General features: G+C 37.1%; 1 protein-coding gene across 5 annotated transcripts in view; it reads left to right on the top strand.

Annotated features, from left to right (window-relative positions):
- The window catches only part of LOC100722230 (transmembrane protease serine 11E), a 92,428-nt gene extending 71,181 nt beyond the window's left edge, over nucleotides 1-21,247 (top strand). For all 5 annotated transcript variants that reach the window (XM_063240548.1, XM_063240550.1, XM_013145843.2 and 2 more), the window contains 4 exons: nucleotides 89-266; nucleotides 1,103-1,362; nucleotides 1,904-2,046; nucleotides 15,564-21,247. In XM_063240548.1, the coding sequence (XP_063096618.1) occupies nucleotides 89-266; nucleotides 1,103-1,362; nucleotides 1,904-2,046; nucleotides 15,564-15,725 (743 nt within the window). In that variant the 3' untranslated portion in view covers nucleotides 15,726-21,247. The remainder of the gene's footprint in view (nucleotides 1-88; nucleotides 267-1,102; nucleotides 1,363-1,903; nucleotides 2,047-15,563) is intronic.
- The last annotated feature ends 429 nt before the right edge of the window (nucleotides 21,248-21,676 follow it).

The raw sequence follows: 21,676 nt of genomic DNA, 5'->3' as shown, positions 1-21,676 counted from the left end.
CTTCATTATGTATTGCGAATATGTACTATTAACAAATTTTAAAGAAAACAAAATTAGTGTTAATTAGTGTATCATCTTTCTTTGGCAGGCTGTGGGACCCGAAGGGTCGCATCTGTGAAAGAGAGTGTCAGGATTGTGGGTGGGACAGAGGTAGAAGAGGGAGAATGGCCGTGGCAGATCAGTCTGCAGTGGGATGGGGTCCATCGCTGTGGGGCAACTTTAATCAACAGTTCCTGGCTCGTGAGTGCTGCTCACTGCTTCCAAAAGTAAGTCCTGGCCTTAAGAATGTTTGGGGTCAGTGGAGGGCATTGTTTCCCTATTGACAAGTAGGTATTACAAAGAGAGTTCAGGTCTCATGAACCTTAGTGAGGGGTTTTGTGTCCTGAAATTGAAAATGATGTCAACATGTTTCTGTAGATAAATTATTGTCAACAAACATATGATAGTTTGTCAAAGAAAGCACACACTTTAAAATCATCTTCATCTTTTAAGCTTGATATCAAAGTGAAGAACCGAGGATCTTTATTGGAGACAAAACCTGGACAGATTGTAGGATTGACCTCAATGTGGAAATTCCTTGGAGGAAGAAAGCTAAATTAAATATGAATAAATTGGGAGGTAGCAAATTATACAACTGAGTATGTTGGCCAGTTCTATTATCAGGAATACAGATCTTTTCAACCCAGTCTCAACCCAGGATATAGAACAGTAATGCTTCGTTAAATGAGTGTACGGCCTTTATGGTTGCTAGAGAAATGTGTATATTTGTTCATTGAGAATATTAAGCACATAGAATAAATGTAAATTTGTAATTCTGTAGAGGTTGTTATCTCTGTATGGACTTTGGAGTCACTGTTGTCCCATCACATCAAAAGGCTGTGGGTCCTAGCATTTATAACCTAGCCCATGGTCCATGGTGGCTTTTCTACCTGGTCTGCCCCCAACTCGACTCTCAGGTTAGAAAAGGTTTGTTTTAATGGATAGAAACTATTACTTTAAAAAAGAAAAATTATATTGACAGCTTTGGACTAAGTTATTTCATATCAGTGACTAAATTGCTAGCACAGTACAATAGAATTTATCCTTTATTTTTTCTCCCTAGGTATAAGAACCCAACCAGATGGACTGCTTCCTTTGGAGTAACAATAAATCCCTCCAAAATGAAAACAGGCCTCCGGAGGATAATTGTCCATGAAAAATACAAGCACTCATTGCATGATTATGACATTTCTCTTGCAGAGCTTTCTAGCCCTGTTCCTTATACAAATGCAGTGCATAGAATTTGTCTCCCTGATGCAAGCCATGTGTTCCTCCCAGGGGATGAGCTGTTCGTGACAGGATTTGGAGTAACACGGAATAATGGTGGGCATCTAAAGAGAAACTCAAATCATATTGACTTCATTTGGGATTCTAAGGCGTTTGAGGAAAAGAATGTTTTTAATCCCAAAATATGTTGGTTGGTTGGTTATATGGACCAGAGTTAAGTCAATCTCTGTGTCATTTAAAAGATGCAGAAATTATTTTCTGCCTTAATTTACTATTAATTACATATTCCCTACAGTAATATTTGAAAAAGCAAATGTAATTATCCAGTTTAAGAGATATGAGAGCATTGATGTATCCAACAGTGAAGGTCAGGTAATCATAAGTCCACTGTTCTCTCTGAACAAAACTTCATAACCTTAAAAATGGACTAGAACTTACTTAAATAACTTGTGTTTCTTTCCTATGTACCTGAATTTTCCAGTTAGGAAAGAATTATCTTCTTAAATTTTAGTTTATCTAAATCATACATATTGTATGATTAAATATTACCATTTTATTTCATACTTATTAAAGACTTTTTTCTTCAGGTTTACAAAGTATGTGTACATCTACAAATGAAAGACTTTTATCCTTTTAGGTTACGCTCAGAATCGTCTTCGGCAAGTACAGATTAATCTCATAGACACTAAAACTTGCAATTCACCTCAAGTTTACAATGGTGCTATAACTCCAAGAATGTTATGTGCTGGTTTCTTAAAAGGAAAAAGAGATGCATGCCAGGTAAGTGCCTTTATCTATTAGCGATGTAGGGGAAACATAGCTCCAAACCTGCACTGTGTCAGATGTGCCAGCTTTGTGTCCCTTGATATCACAGAATGAATTTCAAGAGACTACAGAGGTTAAAAGTGGGAATGGTTTGTTGATAGATACCTTCTGAGAGACAGGAGAGGTCCTGGAGTGGGTGGCCATTGAGGCCCTTTGTGTGGAGTAATTTATCCAGCACAGTCACATTGTGGATACAGTGTGTGTCAGGCTGTATTCAGCCTATACAGTTACTAGGGTAGCTCCTTAGCTAACATTGACCCAGTTAGGAAGCAGGTTACACGGAAGGTACACGGAAAGAGCAAAGGCATTTGGGGAAGAGATGGTTCTTGATGCTCTGCTCACTCATCTGGTGAATAGATGCCTCTCTGGACTTCCTGTACCAGAAGGTACTCATCCAAGTGTATAATTCCAGGTTACTGCTCATCCTTTAGGGAGCATGGCAGGCTGGCCACTGCATCTTCATCTTGAGGGCTGACCTCAGATGTCTCTCCAGCCACAGTTCTGATGTCTATTTTTCACTGATGCCCTTGAGAGCCAGCCCCTCTCTGACTGTATATTAATCTGTATCTAATTTAGCCACTATGTCATTATTAGGCTGTGTAAAGTTTTGTTCATCTTTTTTGAAATCAGTATTGATTTACATGAAGTTACAAAGAGTTTATACCAGATTTGTATACCAGTTTTCCTCAATGATTGTATCTAACATAACTATAGTACAATATAAAATCCAAAAAATTAACAAAGTGCATTTAGATTGATGGCATTTTGCTGCATGTATAGATTTATATATCCACCACTGAAATGAAAATGAAGTCTGTACCATTACAAAGATCTAGCTTATCAGTAACATTTTGTGCCCCTACTCACATTACTAACATCTGGCAATCACTAATTTGTCTTCTTTCTCTATAATTTTGGAATTTCCAAAATGTTATAAGAATAAAATCATGCAGTAACTTTTTGGAATTTCATTTTAATTTTTCTATTAATATTTTTGACTATCTGTAGAACAATTTTAATGTCTCTTCTGTTATCTGTCTCTGTCTCTCCATATATATCTGTCTTATTGTCTACTGGTATTAACATCTTACTAGTTTAAATGGAGTAAAGAACAGAAAGCTTACTTTCCTTCAGTTCTCTTATTGCTTCCATGATTGGAATTTTGTTTTCCTGTATATACTGAGAAACACATCATAGAATGCTTTTCTTCAATTTCCAAACATAACTTAGAAAACTCAAGAGGAGAAGGAAATTATTTTTATTCACAGTTTTGTTCTTCCCCCTTTCCTAATTTGATTATTCCCTTTTTTTCTTAAAAAAAAAACACACCTTTTTTGTCTTAGAAACTTCTATCAGCAATAGTAATAATAATAATAATAATATATCATTAGTCTTTTTGAGACAAGGTTACACTATGCAATTAAGGTTGTCCTTGAACTTGCTTTGTGGCACAAACTGGCCTAAACTCACAGTGAATATCCTGCCTCTTGAGTGCTAGGATTACAGGTGTGCACCACCCATCTGGCAATCAGCCATTCTTCAGTGTAGGTCTGCTGCTAGAAAATTTTCTTAAATTTCCATTGTGTGCCAGTGTCTCAAATAAGTAAGTCTGTTTTACCTCCTTCTGGAGCATGGACATCTTTTCAAATCCTGGTTCTGCTATACAGGTTATATAGGATTGTGTTGTCAACTTTGAATCTTTGACAGGTAAAAATATTGACCTCCTTATCTTTATGTATATTACTGATAGTAAAATCTTGGACAAGGCCAAAGAGTCAAAGTGGTGATTTAGGTATGTCACTAAATTCTCTTGTAATGTTTTTATTCATACATGTTTCCAGTACAGGATGTTTACATTCATCTTAAGGAGGGAGTACATGTACTGAATATATCTTGATTCCTTTTATTCCCTTTCTCTCCCCATCCATCTCCATCCATCCCTCGATCCCCTCTCCTTGTTTTCGTTATTATTATTATTAGTTTATGTTTTCAGCATATAAAGATTGACATCATTGAGGGTAGTTAGTACATGCACATGACGCATTTTAAATCTTTCTAGGCCCTGTCCCTACCTTACTCCCCCGCCCAGACTGATCGTTCCCTTCTCATTTGCAAATTGTTTCCTTTTAACAATCCTTTATTTTGCTCTGTACTTGTACTGATGATTACTCAAATAAGAGAAATCATATAGTACTCAAGCTTGTGCCTGATTTATTTTACTTATGTTTTCAAGGTGTATCATTTTCCTACAAATGTCTCAAATTCACCCTTATTAGTAGCCAAGTAATGTTCCATTATGTAGAGACATATTTTCTTTATTCACTTACCAGTTGATGAACATATAGGCTGCTTCCAAGATTTAATTATTAAGAATTATGCTGCTATAAACATTGGCATGTAAGTATTTCTGTAATATGATATCTCTAGCTCTTTTCAGAAGATATCCAGAAAAGAAACATCCGGGCCAAGTGGAATTTCTGTTTTAATTTTTTGAAAAATCTCCATACTGATTTCCATTATGGCTGTACTAGTTTGTTTCTCACTAACAATGGAAAGGGTTCCCTTTTCACTGCAACCATGCCAGTATTTGTTATTATTTGGTTTCTTGATAATTGCCATTCTTTCTGGCATAACAAAAATCTTAGTGTCATTTTAATTTGCATTTCTTTAACGGCTGGAGGTATTCAACATTTTTTTCATATATTTATTGGCCATTGTATTTCTTATTATGTGAAATGTCTACTTACTTCACTTACCCATTTTTATTGGATCATTATGTTGGGGGTCTACTGTTTTTTTTTTTTTTAGCTCTTTATATATACTAGATACTAGTCCCATTCCTGAGGAATAGCTAATAATTTTTTTCTCTTCTGTAAGTTGTCTCTTACTCTGTTGATTCTTTTGCTTTATAGAAGCTTTATAATTCGATGTAATCCCACTTGCTGATTCTTATTATTTCATGGGCAGTTGAAGTTCTGTTCAGAAAGTCAGAAGGTCCAATGGCGTCAAGAGTTTCACTTATTTTATATTCCAGTGGATTGTTTCTGCTATAATATTTAGACATTTGATCCATTTTTATTTTAGTTTTGCATTTAGTTTAGCATGGTGAGAGGCATAGGTTCAGCTTCAGGCTTCTGCATATAGTCAGTTTTCCCAGAACCATTTGCTGAAGAGTTTCCCTTCCAGTATATGCTTTTGGCCACTTTGTCAATGAACAAATAGCTGAATGTGTCTGGAGTTGTTTCTCTAGCCTCTATTTTATTAATCTGCAATGTCCACTTTTGTGACAATATGATGCTTTTATTTTTTTGTAAGTTATCAGGTCATGACCTAGATTCCTGATCTCCCAAACAAGTGTACGGCGGAGGTTAAATAAAAAGAGATAAATTGTATGATTTTTTTAGGGATCCAGGAGGGTCAAAACCCTTTAATTAAGCTCACAAATCTGAGGGCTGAGACAAAGAGTTTTCTGGACCACCCACTTTATTTATTAGGTCCAACAAGGGGCAGGGAAACTCAGTAAAGCCCAGGCAATGAGCAGAACCTTGGGAGTCACTTCAAGGACATCTCCAACTAATGAATCAAGTCAATTCAGTAGCACTGTCTTATCATGAAGACATGGTAGAAGTGAAACTGTAGGAATAATTTTTGCAGCTGCAGTCTCTATCTTGTTAATTGGGGTTGGAGCCAAGTGTCCACAGCTGTGGCCTTATCTTGCCCTTTGAGGTATCTCTGGTCTCACAGGCCACTACAGGCCTCAGCCAGGGCCAGTGATTCATAGAGGTTCACTTACTATGAATCATCTCCTGTCGCCAGGCAAGGGGCCGAGGCCTAGGACAGACTCACAGATAAACATAGAAAGCCAATTAGTAAAATTTAAATCCTGCTCAGAGCTGCTTCTCAATGGTCTCTAACAGTAAGTCCCTGTAGCCTTGTGCTGAACGTCAAGTAACGTATTTGAATGCTTCCTGCTCTTCTCTTTCTCACCTTTATCATGTTTGCTATTCTGGGTCTCTTACAATTCTACAGGAATGTTAGATTTGCTTTCTCTTGGTGTGTAAAGAATGCACATTGGTAGTCTGATTGGGGTGGTGTCAAATCTATGCATCAATTTTGAAAAAATGGCCATTTGACAATATTTGTTCTGCCTCTCTAGGAACAGGGGAAATCTTTCCATTTTTGGGGGTCCCTTTTTAAACTCCTTTTTCAGAGTCCTGTAGTTTTCTTTGTAGGTCTTTCACTTCTGTGGTTAAGTTTTATCCTACATATTTAATTTTTCTTGATGTTATTATGAGTGGTATTGTTTTCCTAATTTCTTTGTCTGTGACTCATTACTGTATACAGGAAGGTTACTGATTTTTATGTGCTGAGTTTGTGTCCTGAAACACTGCTAAATTTGGTTAGTAATTCACGGGACTTCCAGTGGAATTTTTTGAGTCTGCTTTGTAGCAAATCGTGGCATCTACAAATAATGAAAACTTGACTTCTTCTTTTCCTATACATCTTTATTTGTTTTCCTTCCTTGATTGTCGTGGGTAATGTTTTTTTTTTACTTTTTTTTTAAATTTTATTTAAGGAGGAAAAGAAAAAAAAGCAGAGAAAGGGTACAAGTTATACAGAATTTCAGAAAAAAATAAACAGTAGGAAATCACTAGTTAATGGATTACATATTGTCATCTTAGAAATATTTGTTCAAGTTACAAAATTAAAGCTTATATAGTGGACATTCAAACAGTGAGACCAAACAGTTCTGTTCAATGATCCAACAAAACCCAGTAATATCATTGTCTATCTTATACACTTAAATATACATGCAGTTATATCATTTAGAGCACTTTCTTTTCCTCTCTTTTGTACAATGACTAGTACACATTTTGGGTTTTATTGCTCCCACAGTTCTTATTACTTTTTTTGGAAGAGAGTAAAAGCAAATGTGAAATAACAGAACAGAGTCGGTCAAATCAAAAGGGTGGACATAATAGATAATGTAAAAACGTAATACAAGGTGATCAACAATGGTTACCATAGTGCCTCCCGCTATCTCTAATAGAATTGCCTATATCATCAGTTATAATAAAATTGAATAAAACAGTAAAGAACGAAACCAACAAAACCAAAACATTGGAGACATTACAGGTCTTCAAAAGTAGATAATAGTCAACCAGAATGGGCGTCATAATGAATCCCACTATCTTCACAGCTGTTGCCTATACTTTCGAACCTGGTACTATCAAGCAAAACAGAATAGAGGAACATCAGTCAAAACAAGATGGTGAGAGCAATACAGGGCTTCAAATAAAGTTAATAGTAAATCAAAGTGGGTTACTATAATATATCCTGCTATTTTTATTTCTTTTTCCCTTAATTAAAAGGATAAAAATAAAAAAGTAAATAATAAAATGGAGATTGAGATAAAAGAGGGCATAACAACAAAACAGCGCAGAAAAAAACATAACCATTTAAGCAAAATAGTGTTTTACCACAAGATAATCCCGACATAGAAGTAGTTACCATATTGTCTCTTTCCTTGAAATCTTTGAGTATAACTTCATATGCTGTAGCATCAAATATATCAAAACAATGTAAAACCATTCAAGAGAATGACAGTATTACAAGGTATTTAGAATCAACTAACAGAAAATGAACAATGGTTTCTGTATAATCTCTTTGTCTATAAAAGTTTTTGTATCTTATTGGATTTTATTATGTGTGATAGTGGGTAATGTTTTGAGTACTGTGTTGAACAGAAGTAGAGAAAGTGGGCATCTTTGTCTTATTTATAATTTTGGAGGGAATACTTTTGGTTTTTCCCCATTCAACATGATGTTGGCTGTTGGTTTGTCATAAGTGCATTTTTATCACATTCAGGTTAGTTCCTTTTATACCTATTTTTTTCAAAAGTTTTGTTGTTGTTGTTATCAGTAATGGACATTGGATTTTGTCAAATGCTTCTTCTGCATGTATTGGTGTGATCATGGTGGTTCTTGACCTTACTTCTTTTTATGTGATATATTACATTTATTGATATATAAGCATAGTTCCAGCATTGGAACCCTGAGATGAAACGTACTTAGTGTATGTTGAATCTATGATCTTTTGATGATTTCTGCATTCTATTTGCCAATATCTTCTTAGATATTTTTGCATCTATGATCACGAAGGAAATCGGCCTATAATTTTTTTTTTCAACTACGACTTTGTCTGGGTTTGACATCAGAATGATGCTGGCTTCCAGAAATGAGTTTGGAAACACTTTTTTTTCAATTTCATTGAAGATTTTCAGGATTATAATTATTGAAGATTTTAATGGTTATAATACAATTATTCACGGTAGTTGCTAAACATCTTTTGAATTTCAATGATGTCCATTGTGATTTCAACTTTTTTATTTCTAATTGCATTGACATGAGTCTTTTCTCTCTTTTGATGTGTTTGGCTAATGGTTATCTATTTTGTTTATTTTTTTGAAGAACCAATTGTTCAACCTTTTGATTCTTTATATTGCTTTTCAGGTCTGAATTTCAGTAATTTTTACACTGATGTTATGATTTCCTCCCTTAAATTTGGTTTGTATTTGTTTTGTGGTTGTTATTTGGGTATCTTGAAGCTCATCATTAGGTTATTTATTTGAGATCACTTTGTTTCTCTAATGTGAGCACTGATTGCCTTAAACTTCCCTTTTAGGACTGCTTTCATTGTGTCCTATAGGTTCTGGTTTGTTGTGCTGTCATTATTTGATTCCAGAAATTGTTTAATTTTTTCCTTGATTTGTTCTGTGACACGTTGGATGTTCAGGAGTGTGTTAAATTTACAGGTGTTGGTATATTTTTGTGATCTTCTCTGTGATTGATTTCTTGTTTCATTGCACTGTGATCTGATAGTAAAGATGAGATTATTTCAATTCTTTTATATTTATTTAAGTGTTAGTATGTGATCTATTTTGGAGAAATTCTATGTGCTGCTGAAAAGAAAGTGTGTTGTGTTGTCACAGAAGAACATGCTATAAATATCTACTAAATCCATTTGTTCAAAAGTGTAGTTTAACTGTAACATTTCTTTATTTTATTTTTTTGTTTCCTTGATCTGTTTCTTTGTGAAAGTGGGGTATTGAATGTTATGATTGTGTTGGGATTTATTTGAGCCTTTGTATCCTTCAGTATTTGTTATATGAAAGATAAGTGCTTCAGCATTTGGTGCATATAAATTTACAAATTTTATTTCTTATTGTTGGATTGTTCCCTTAGCTAGTATGTAGTGAACTTTGCTTCTCCTGATCACTTTTAGGTTGAAGTTTACTTTGTCAGAGACTAAAATTTTTTAACCTTCCTTGCTTTTGTGGTCCTAGTGCAAGAAATATTGTTTTTCATCTCTTAATTTTTAGGCTATGTATATCATTTCAGATTGAGTTTATTGGATGTAACAGGCTGTTAGATTCTGTTTTTTGATCCAGTCTGTCAGTTGGACTTTTAGCCAGGGAACTAAGGTCTTTAATACTAAGATTTATTACCAAAAGTTATTGGCTTATTCCTGGCATTTTACTGTTTTTCTGTTGATAACTGCTTCATTTTGCTTTTTGTATACATATTTGCTGCTTGATTCTGTTCCATCTGACTTTTTGGATTCAGGGGCTTGTCTTTGTCTAGGATGTTCTTGAGTATTTTTTGGAGTGATGGTTTGGTGCTCATACATCTCTTACATTGTTGTTTGTCTTGAAATGATCTTATTTATTCTTATATCAATTTATTTTGAAAGTTTTTTAGGATATGTGAATCTGGGTTGAAAATTGTTTGCTTTTAGGACTTAAAATAATTCACTCTAAGTTTTCTTGGCCTTTAAAGTATGTGTGAGCAGTCCACTGTAATCCTAATAGATTTAACCTTATATGTGGGTTTTTACTTTTTCTCTAACAGTTTTTAGGATTCTTTTTGTTGAACATCTCAACTTTTGACTAATATGTGTCAAGAAAAAATTTTTTCATTTTTGTTTGGAGTTCTGTAAGCCTTGCTTCCCTGTATGAAGTCTTTCTTCCTACTTGAAATGTCTTCAAATGAAAAATTTTTATTCAATTATATAAATTGAATATGCTATATAACATATAAATTATATATGCTATCTTTTAGTTTTTTTATAACTCCAGTTAGTCCTAGTTTACTTAGTCTTAATTTAGTTTTTTAGTATTATCTAACTGCTAGATGAATTTTTTTTCTTTTATCATTTTAAAGCTTCATTGAGTAATTAATTATAATTTAGCATTTTGTTCTTGATTTTCAAAATGTGCTCAGATTGGTCATTTCTGAAATTTATGTATTTATCCAATTGTTTTAACTTCTAGTATTTCTGCCTGATTTTTGTGGTCTACATCTTTGGTAAACTGTCATTCTTGTCTTGAACCATTTGATCACTTCTTCTATTTTTTAATTTGTTTTCTCATATCATGTTGGTCAAACTTTTTGATCATGTTCTCTTAAATTTACCATGTCTCATTAATTCTTCATTAATAAATTTGTAAAGTTCTGCTACCTGGTATTTACTTTCCTGTCCATTAGTGGATGCTGGATCTACCTTAGAGGATTTGGATGACCTTGGAAACATTTTGTTGCCTTGTTTTCTCATATAGTGTCTATCAAAAAATGTGTACACAAAGTGAAGCCTGGTGGTGCACTCCTATAATCCCAGCACTCTGGCTGCTGAGGTAGCACGATAATTGCAAGTTTGAGATCAGCCTGGGCTACAAAGGCCAGTCTCATCTGCATAGCAAGACCTTGTCTCCAAAAGACAAAAAGACAAAAAAAAAGAAAAAAAAAAAAACAAAAACCAGCATACACACTTCAGTAGTTCACCATGCTAATAAATGTCTGGAAGCTTATGATCAACACTTTGAGCACTTCTTATAATTGTAGAGGCCAAAGGTACCATGTTAATCTCAATTTCTCAATAAATTTTGTATTAAAATATTTATATGAAGTTTCCTTTTCCTGATATATACATTTTTGTTTTTTGCAGACTTCCGTGTTTTGTTCTGGGAATTGATATCAAGTAGGGTGAGGAGAGATTGTAGCTGGTATGAAGATCTCTGTCTTTCAGGATTGGTGTTTGGTTTTATTACATTAGCTACTTATGTGATTTGGACCCTGTTACTGTGTTTTGAGGAAAGAATTACTACTGGTTCTAACAGTATCATGCATTGCTTATAGTGATAAACCTTGCATTTATACATTCACCTTTCATCAGAACTCTTTGCAGGTTAGATTCTGCTAGTCTATGATGGGGAAGAGAAGTGAAGGGCAAGGATGAAGGAATGCGGGAAAGAGGAGTGAGTGTTAGGAGGAGGAGAGGAAAATAGGAGAAATATAATAAGCAAAATTTAAATTAGAGAGGTTAGATTCTGCTGGAGATATTTTAGTAAGATTAAAGGGTTAGTGTTGAGGATTTTAAGAATATGTTGAGGGAAAGAGGATGAAATGTTAGAAGCAGGAGTTATTTTGGGACTGAAAAAAGCAACAACAGGTTATTGAAACTTGTTGAGGTATTTGTGCACGTGAAAGGTGGAGAACAGGCAGGGGAGGGCAAGGGACCTAGGCAAAGTAAGGAGAAACAAAAGGACACAATAATAGAGAGGACAGATGATTAATATGAGAGAAAGCACCGAGAGGGAGCAGAATATCTCGAAAAGAAGAATTTAAAAAGTGTGCAAACCAAGTTTAAAAAAAAGAAAATAGTATTGTTACAGAAGTTTGTACTAAAAAAAATGAAATAGAAGAAAAGAAGGAGAGATGATCAGCAATTCAGTTAAGGTTGGGTCGGGTGTGGTGGTGCATGGCTGTAATCCAAGCACTCGGGAGGCTGAGGCTGGAGGATTGCCTCCAGTTTGAGGCCAGCCTGGGCAATATAGTGAGTTCAAGGCCAGTTTGAACTCGGTAGGTAGAAATAGCTAAAGCAAAGCAAATAAAAATCCATCGGGAGCCCAAGTGAAACGTGCAGCAAGAGAATGTACATGTGATTCTCACATGAGCACTATGCTAGCGGGCCCGGGGCTGTGGTGGACCACACGTAGCAACACCAGTTCCTCCACTTTTCTCTTGCACTCAGAACCTAAACTGGCTGGTCTCAAGAATTCTCCCCTCAGGCAGGCGGCTTCGCTCAAGAGCCTCCCGAGGGCATCTGGTGGAGGCCTGGGCAGCTCCTGTGCTGGCGGCTGGGAGGGTGCAGGAGGGCGCACACCTGCCCACTGTTCAGCCCTCCCTGCCAGGGTTTGGGGGCTTTCCTTGCTGGCAGTGGGTGTGGACGAGGGCACTTCCAGGCTGTGTGGAGGGGAAAGGAGGGGAAGCGGGCTGGCTGTGCTCCTTCCTGCCCTCAGGCTGCGCCCCAGAGCGCCAGCTGGGGCCACCTGGGCCGCAGGGTGATAGTGAGGTGGTTTCCCTTTTGCCGTGATCCAGATATTTTGTCTGATCCACATGTATCATCTTTCCGGTTAATTTTGTGTTCCAGGGTGTCAGCCTCTCCTCCACTGCTGAGTACCTGTGGCTTCAGTGAGTCCTCCTGGTGCCTCAGAAGCAATACCTGCCTCTCTCAGCTCATGACTTAATTTTAAGATGTATTCTCTTTCTTTCTTTCTCTCTTTCTCTCTCTCTGTCAGACCCATATTACTTTTTGAAATTCCACGTTGTTTGATATACTTTGCAATTTGAATCTATAAAATCATATATCATTTATTCTAGGGATTTTGCTGGCAGCTTTTCATGGTTTCTCTCTGTTTTGGCCTCAGTTGGCCCCTCGGTGTCCCAGGGCGTTACACAGCTTTCCCCACCCTTATCTCTGGGCCTTCCAGCAATATTTATTTTGCTATACTGAACTCTTTAAGCCAGCTGACCTTCTCCTCATCTCTGTCAAAGCTCACTCCGTTCCATTTCTTCTCGTGCTCTGTGGCCCTGATTGATCCTGGGAGAACACGTGGAGTAAGGCACACAGGTTTCATTCAAACATCCTGCAGAAAATTAAAGTGGGTTCTGTAAATAAATCTCCTCACGTGAAAGCAAATGGTAAAATATGTGTCATTTGGAAATACAGCCCGCTCAGTTCTGTCTCCCGGCTGGAGTGCAGCGTGCAGGAGGAGAGGCTGACCTGCTCCTAGAGATTCGGAGTGCAGCCCGCGCCTGATCGCCACTTAAAGGGAGGAACAGCACAGGAGGGCGCAGGGGAGGAAAGCTGCTCTGCAGGGTGACCGGGAAGGAGGGAGAGAGAAGGGCGTGCCTGGGCGGGGCGCTGCCCTCGGGATCACCCACAGGGACAGCCCCAGGCCCTGGCTGCTCACGGAAGCCCCTGAGCTCAGCACTGGCCAAGTCCACTGGAGGTGTGACGCCCTAAGATCCCGTCCACCCCCGGAACCCTCACTCTGAATGTGCCAGGCCACGCAGGAAGGGCTAGTCCTGAATCACAGCACCAATAAACATTGTATGTGGTGAAATACGTACCCAAAGCTCATGCCCCACTGGACCTCTGGAATGGGGACCCTGTACCTCTTTGTTTTAGCTTTGATTGTAAACAAGTCTCCGTTTTGTGGTTTATTTAGTGCTACATTTTTTCACAAGTCTGTGTTCTCATTGGTGGTTTTACTGTTTAAAATAGTCCCCAAGTGCAGTGCTGAAGTACAGCAGCATAAAAAGGCGGCGATGTGCCTTATAAAGAAAATATGTACCTTCGGTAAACTCTGAGTTACAGCACTGTTGGCTAAGTGCAGTGTGAACAGACCAACCCTGTATGTTAAAGGACATACTTTAAACAGAAACACAGATACTGCATGGTTACTAAGTGACCAGTTGGCAAAAATGTGACTAAACAAGGCTTTGGTTATACTCTTTTTGTGTTATTTACCACATATGAGGGTATCAGTAAATTCTTATTAATTCATTTAATAATCACAAATACGTTGCTTGGCATGGTGTTACACACCATAATCCTAGCGGTCTAGGAGGCTGCGGTAGGAGAACTGCAAATCCACGCCTCGCCTGGGCAATTTACCTATCTCAAAATTAAAAAAGAAAGAAAGGCAAAGCAAAGGAAAGGAAAGGGCTGGGGACCGGGTCTCAAAAATAAAAAGGCTGGGGATATATCTCAGTATGAAGACCCTGGATTCAACATTCAATACCCCCAAAAAATCTTTTAAATGTTGTTTTAAATTTGGCCTTTATTATTTTCAGCTGTTGTTCATGTTCTTCGATTTTAAAAGGATGAAGGAAATTTTCCCGGAAGTTAGTGTAATATAGGGAGCTCTGGTTAGAGTCCTCTCAATTCCACGTACATTTCTGCTACCGATCCGCTCATGATCTCAGGCAAACAACCTAATTCGTCTGTGTTATACTTTCTTTAGTGCTAAACTGGAGAAATGCAACTAAACTCCATGCTTTGTTGCTAGAATTACAGGAAGTAATGATTTAACACATTAATTAAGATATGTGTCATGGGGTCCACCTAGAGGCCAAGGCCTGCCACATACCAGAATGATTGGACTGTACCTCTTGCTAAAGACCTATACACAGACAGACTTCTAAGTTTTGCAAGGAAGAAGCAGTTGGTATTTGTGGTTTATCTGTATGGATTTCCTAACTTTACTTTGTGTTGGTTTAGCACTTTACATTTGTAGTCTCATTTCATCTGCATCATACTTGTCAAAATATTGTTAAGAGTGTTTGCAAAAGTTCTTAGAAATTTGGAAAGACCAAATTTGAGATTAAAACTAAGATCTGTACAGCTTATCAGTAACAGACTCTTTGCCCTTTTCCGGGCGTACTATGCCACAAGCATATGTGACAAGTATACAGGCCATTATTTTGTCAGATGTATTATTCTTATCTCAGTTACTTTCTTCCTTACTGGGGCAAAAGACCCAGCTCTCCCAAGTTAAAGGAGGAGTGCTTTCCTTTTGCTCAAGTCTGTAGAGGTTTCAGTTCCTAGTCTCAGCTGGCTTCTAGGTGAGGGAGCACGGCAGAGGAGAAACAGCTCCAGGCATGGCACTGGGAAGAGAGAGAGGCAGTGACCACAGATGTGTGTGTGGGTGGCGGGGGATAGACCCTCCAGGCCATCTCCTCAATCCCCTCCTCCTCCCACCAGGCTGCACCTCATATCGTTACACACGGCTATATATAAGGTCTTGTGGACAAATCCACTGATGATTACGGACTGCCGTGATCGAGTCACCCCCATCTATGAGCACAAGAGGCTTTGAGAGGTATAAGCCATGGCAGTTTCCAAAGAGATACAGTCTACAGTCTCAAAGCCCTTCCCTGTGAGGCTGTTAGTTTGTCAGACACTAGAGTGTCTCCTCTCTGTAAATGACTGACGGAGTGAAGGAATCACTTCTAAACACACTGAAAACTTCTGAAACTCGTCACTTGGATTACATTTTAACAGAAAAACAACAAATTCCTCTGTAATAAAATGAACCATAAACGATTGACCTCTCCCTTTTTCTTCAGGGTGACTCTGGAGGACCATTGGTTGGTGCTGATGCTAGAGACATCTGGTACCTCGCTGGAATAGTGAGCTGGGGAGATGAATGCGGGAAACCCTACAAGCCAGGTGTTTATACGAGAGTGACCGCTCTCCGGGACTGGATCACCTCCAAAACGGGTCTCTAGGGAGAACCAGTGCAACGCAACTTCTTTCTCTCTGTGCATGTGACAGTTCATGTTTAGAGATGCAGAATTGCAGAAGAAGCCTTAAAAATCTCAAGGATCTGATCCATCTCACTTAACTATCTGGTCGATGGATACTTTTCCATCCTAGTTCTCCTCACATAAAAGCGTCTTATTTCTGCCAGATGAACTCTGCCCAACCTATATTCATGTTTTCTGGGCATTTTCTGTCATCAGAATCTTGGCTTTTTGACATAAACTTTTCATGGAATTATACAATTGAAGCAATGCCTTTTTTCATTTTTCTCAGTTTCTCTCATCTCAGCACATTTTTAATTTCATGGTTTGGTACAAGGAATGAAAGAAAATATAAAAACTGTTTTCTAATGTGTGAGAAAATATTGGGGGTTTTTCTTTTGTGGCATATGAAAAATGATCATATTCATGATGAAAGGTCCACAAAGAGAAGCAGCATCTGTTCAACACCTCATGATGGAAAAAGAATGGAAACTAAAGGAAATTAACTCAAGGAAATACAGAGAGAAGCTCTAGTCAAGTGACTACCAAGAGAAAAGTGAAAACAGTCCTGTTTTCTTATGATTAGAATATTTATACAAACCCTATGTAATGTACTTGTTTTGCATAAGTTAAAACAAGCAATATTGACTTAACAGGAAATTCCTGAGGATGTTAGCATATCATAACAAAGTGATTTAGCCATCTATTTGCTTGATATTATAATATAACCTGTGAAGATGTGACAATGTGGGAAATGTTAACAGTCAATAGAATGAAAAGCCTTACAATCTGAGATTAGAATGGCAATTGATTAAAGAACAGTTAGCATGCCTTATGTGGTAACAGTAATTGTGGGGTTGAGAGGAGTGGGTGAAGGCAACCTCAGCCCAGACTGTTGACTGAAGTTGGGTTGACTAAGTGGCATCACCAAATGCTGTGCATCTCAAACGCTCCTGTGCTGAAAAACTTAAGGGGCATAGGCCCACACACTGGCACGTAGCTGTAGCCATGCAGTTCACACTGTGCTGGGTCCTCATTTTGGGAGAAGGCAGAAGGCCTCTTTGCTGTTTCTAGTTCGTCTGTGAACAGAGGTCCCTTTAGACCTATTGAGCTTGAGATGGGAGACATCCTGGACAACACCTCTGTGATGCATCTAGGACAACACTGTACTACTGATTTCCTGGATACAAATGGAAGAGAAAGAGCTTGGCATGGGCTGACTTAGTCATTTTAAATTTGATAGGTTATTCTGATCCCTTAGAGACACCATAGTCAAGTGATCTGGACCAAGATTAAGTGAGGACTGGTGCCATGAGAGATGACCTGCTAATGGCAAGATGCAGTAGTCTTTTAATTGCCCTTCCTCATTTTTTTTTTTTTTTTTTGAGACAGGGTCTTTCTATGCAGTTCAGGCTGGCCCTGAGCTCACTTGATAGCCCAGGCTGGTCTCAAATTTGCAAGATCCTCCTGGCTCAGCCTCCAGAGTGCTGGGATTACAGGCATGAGGCACCACACCCGGCACCTCTTTTCATTTTTTACAGAACATAAAAATGACCCAAATAACATTGGCATATGCATTGATTAGATTTAGTCATTTGTCTAGAATAAGATTTGAATAATGACATTAATTAATAATTAATAATGTTGAATGTTTTATGTAAAAACTTTGTGTTCCATTTAATGAAATTTTTTGAGGAAATTGAGAGGAATCATTATAGTGGACTTACAAACTCCGTTTGTTTACAAGGGCTGGTTGGAATTCAAGTTGGTTGTAAATCAAGACTATTTTCCCCAAAAGAAATAATGGAAATACCTATAATGTGTTCTGAATCTCCAAAATGCCCTTTCACTAACCTTTTATAATAAAATAGGGTCATGTAATGTGTATAACTTACCAGAAACACCCATAATTTTCCTAGTGTGTTCACCAGAAAGCTATAAAATGTGCCTAGTTTACCAGAAACAATTTCACACTGTACTCGCCACTAAAGCTGACATCTTTGGCTTGCAGGAAGGAAGGATGAGGTGAAAGGTGGTTACTGTTTGGAAGGAGACTGCCCTTCCATGAGAACATCAGAAATCTGTGTTCAGGCTGACAGTTACCTATGCTTTTCTGGCATCATGAACCTTTGTTTACAATTGCACAAGCGGCTGGCCAGGTTGTAACTCAAGACTTTGGTTGCAAGTTTAACCTAAAATTCTGTTGTTCCTATGCAAGGATGGTCCTAATGAGGGTGCACTGTAATGTGACAATATAGGTCTGTTCCATACTAACTTTCAGCGTTACATAAAATTTGAGTCCCATGTATATTCTGCAATGTGACCACTGGGTGGCAGCCTCTAAACTGTAAGAAAGTTAAGGAAGAAGGAAATCTGGATTTAAGAGTCTTTAAAGGGCTGGGGATATATTTCAGGGGCACATTTCCTGCCTGACAAGTGCAAGATCCTAGTTTGATTCCCAGTACCAAAAAAAAAAAAATCAAGTAATAACAGAAACTATAATAGAAATTCTAAATTAGAATATTGTAAAACCAAAGACTACAAGTTATCTTTTGAAATACATTTTTAAATGAACGCATGTTAGTGCTATTAGTAGTATTTTCCAGATTTTTGGGAATTAGACTTCAAACTCAAATGAAATTTATGCTTCATGATTTGAGGAAATCCCATACAAACTTGGAAAGATTTAAATTAAAGAAAAATTCTCAAAGTTTTATTTCATAATGGCCTTATATTCCTCAGATAATATTGTTGGTATTTCTGTATAGAAAAGGCTTAAGAATTATAGGTGTGAGTAACAGCTAAGATAAAAGCAGTTGTTCAACCTTTATGTGCACAGGGAAATAGATAATACACAATACTATCCCTAGAGTAGTAATTTATTATGAAAAATAATGTATTAAAGGTCTTCATATTCTTGAATATATCTGTGGCAACCTTTTTATGTCCTCCAGTACTGGAGATGTAACCCAGGAATTTTGCTCTGAGCTACCTTCTCAGTCATTTACTATTATTATTATTATTATTATTATTATTATTATTATTTAAGACAGAGTCTCATTATATAATTCAGGCTGGTCTTGAGCTCACTTCGTAGCCCAGACTGGCCCTGAACTCAGTGCAAGTCTCCTGCCTCAGCCTCCTGAGTGCTGAGAATATAGACACACACCACCACGCCTGGCATGTTTTTAACTTTTGAGTTAGTATCTCATTAAGTCGCAAAGTTACTCAAGCTGGGCTTGAATTTGGGATCCTCCTGCCTCAGTCTTCTAAAGTATTAGTATTATAGCAGTGTATCACAATGCCTGGCTTATGTTAGCCATTTTATCGAAGAAGTTTAGGTCATGATTGTAATATTTACTGTATATACAAGAGGGCAAGCAATTTCTTTTACATATTTTCACCTCTGTTCCCACAGCATCTGATGAGGTTTTCACTACATGATAAGTGTCTGTGAGTGGATTTTTTAGTTTTGCATTGTGCAGAAAACATGGCTTCAGTATTGTAGTCGTGACATAAGGCCAGTTGAGTAAATGACAGGCCACATAGAGGACAGTGGTCCCATTAGGTTAAAATGGAGCTGAAAAATTTCCATTTCCTTGTGATATGGTTGCTATCACGCTGCAGGGCACACCATGATTTCCATGTTCATTGTGATGGTTGTGGCCTCTGTCATTCAGGTTTGGGTCAGTATGTACTGCGGCTTTCAGTGGGTGAAAAAGCCTAAAGACTCATTTCATAGACCGCATTCTGTCAGACAGTGACACATGACCTATTTACATACTGATTTTTCTAAGTAATCCCAGACTTTACACTATGACTTAAACCAACCATTTAAATAACTGGCTAGATCACTTACCCATAAAATAGATCTAATATTTACTCAACTAATTGCTAATATTACTCAAATAATTTACTCAAATAATTGTAATAAAACTGAAATGTTTGGAACATGATGAGCACCAGTCTTAGAGCATGTTTGGGACCCAAGAAATAGAAAATAGTATTCCTGAGTCTGTACTGAAACTACAGTTTTGTATTAAACTATACATTCAATAATAGGTTGAATGTACTCTTTGAAATTAAGAAATAATTAGATCCACAGAATGTTGTTACTAATTCTCATTCTACAAAAGAGATTTCATTGGGATCATTCCAATCCTATTATAAAAGTAGTCCCTCATTGGGATGATTTATTCTAATTTTCCATTTCAACCTTGAAAAGTGATAAATATGATTAAATCTGACTGAAGTATAACAGAATCTACAGTCGAATTGAAATGTTGCCTCTTTGAAAATTTTATTTTTCAGGTAGATAAAGTCCTCCTTTCTGAAATCCCTTATGACTACCTTTTAAAAATTCTCAGGTAATTATAAATTATATTTGCATACCATTGTAAAGTAATACAGAAAAATACTGTGTATCTTAAACCAGTTTCTGGCAATGGTAATATTTGATTTAGTTATAGTATAATATAAAACCAGGAAATTGAAGCAATAATTTCTCAGCCCTTAATTCAGATTTCACTAGCTTTAAAAAATATAATAATTGTGTCTGTTTGCATGACAAATGTATTTAGCTCTGTCCATGTAGATCTGTCTAACCTCCACTATAATCAAGATGTTTTATCAAAGGCTCTCTCATGCTAATTCATATCTACTTGGCTCCCTTGCGAACAATGTTCCTGGACTAATCCCTGTTAATCAGAAACTTGTTCTCCATCTATACAGTCTTACCATTTCAAGAATTATACATAAGTGGACTCATACAGTGACCAACCTTTTCATCTTGGCTTTTTCACTTAGTATAATTCTCTACAAATCTATGCAGGTTGCTGTGTGTGTCTATCGTCCATTCTTTTTAATTGCTGAGTAGTGTCACATGGTTGGACGCACTAGAGTTTGCTTAACCATTCACCCACTGGAGGGCAATGAATTGTTTTCAGTTTAGAACCTTATAAATAAAATTGCTATGAATCTTCATGAGTAAGATTTTGTGTGAATGTAAGTTTCACTTTTGTGGAATTAATGGCCCGTATTATAAGTCCACATTTAGGTTTTACAGTCTATGCCTAAATATTTTATATATATTGAATACAAGTGATATAAGTTCCAGGAGAGTAGAGACTATAACTTATTTATTTTTATTTCTCTCAAAGTTCACCAGACAGTAGTAAGTTATGAGTTTCTCAAAGTTTTATATCAAGTCTCAATAAAGGCAGGGGACTTAGTTTGGTGATAGAGTATTTGCTTAGCATGTACAGAGCTCTATATTAAAGATTAAAGATAGTAATAAAAATAAGCATTGTAATATATACAAAATTAAAAAGAAAAAGTGACTTGGGTGAGAAAGAATTAGCAATATTGCCTTCATGAATGTGTTACAGCCTAGTTTCTGTAATTCTGGACTTTACCACAGTAGCTCCAATTTCCTTGAGTTGGTTAATATTAAATCTTTGTCTTTACTTTCACACCTGATTCACAATAAAACAGACTGAAACCATGAATTGTAGAATAAATCCGTCTTTGTGCCTGAGCATGCTTCTTGATATATGTCTAATGGCTTTCTGACGTGTGTCCTAGCTTCTGCACTGTACTTGTAGAATGAGGTCATTCTCAGCAAATACTTCTTTGGCCTTATTTATTTATGTATTTGTTTATTTATTGACTTGTTGAGACAAGGTCTCGTTATGCAGTCAGGCTGAACTTAAGCTCATTTTGTAGCCCAGACTGGTCTTAAACTTGCAACAATCCTCCTCCCTCAGCCTCCCAAGTGCTGGGGTTGCAGGCTTGTGCCTCCACATCTAGCTCAGGATCTTAAATTTTATACCCATGACTTTAATTTCATTGTCCTATTAAAATTTTTATTATACAACTCTCTGGTAGAATGAAAGACAGAGGCCAGATAAATACAATTGAAAGGTCTCCTTTAATTA

This window comes from Cavia porcellus, unplaced genomic scaffold, assembly GCF_034190915.1.
Source record: "Cavia porcellus strain 051 isolate PalLab524CR breed Dunkin Hartley unplaced genomic scaffold, mCavPor4.1 scaffold_30, whole genome shotgun sequence".
Taxonomy (NCBI): domain Eukaryota; kingdom Metazoa; phylum Chordata; class Mammalia; order Rodentia; family Caviidae; genus Cavia; species Cavia porcellus.
This window is presented reverse-complemented; position numbering and strand designations above follow the sequence as displayed.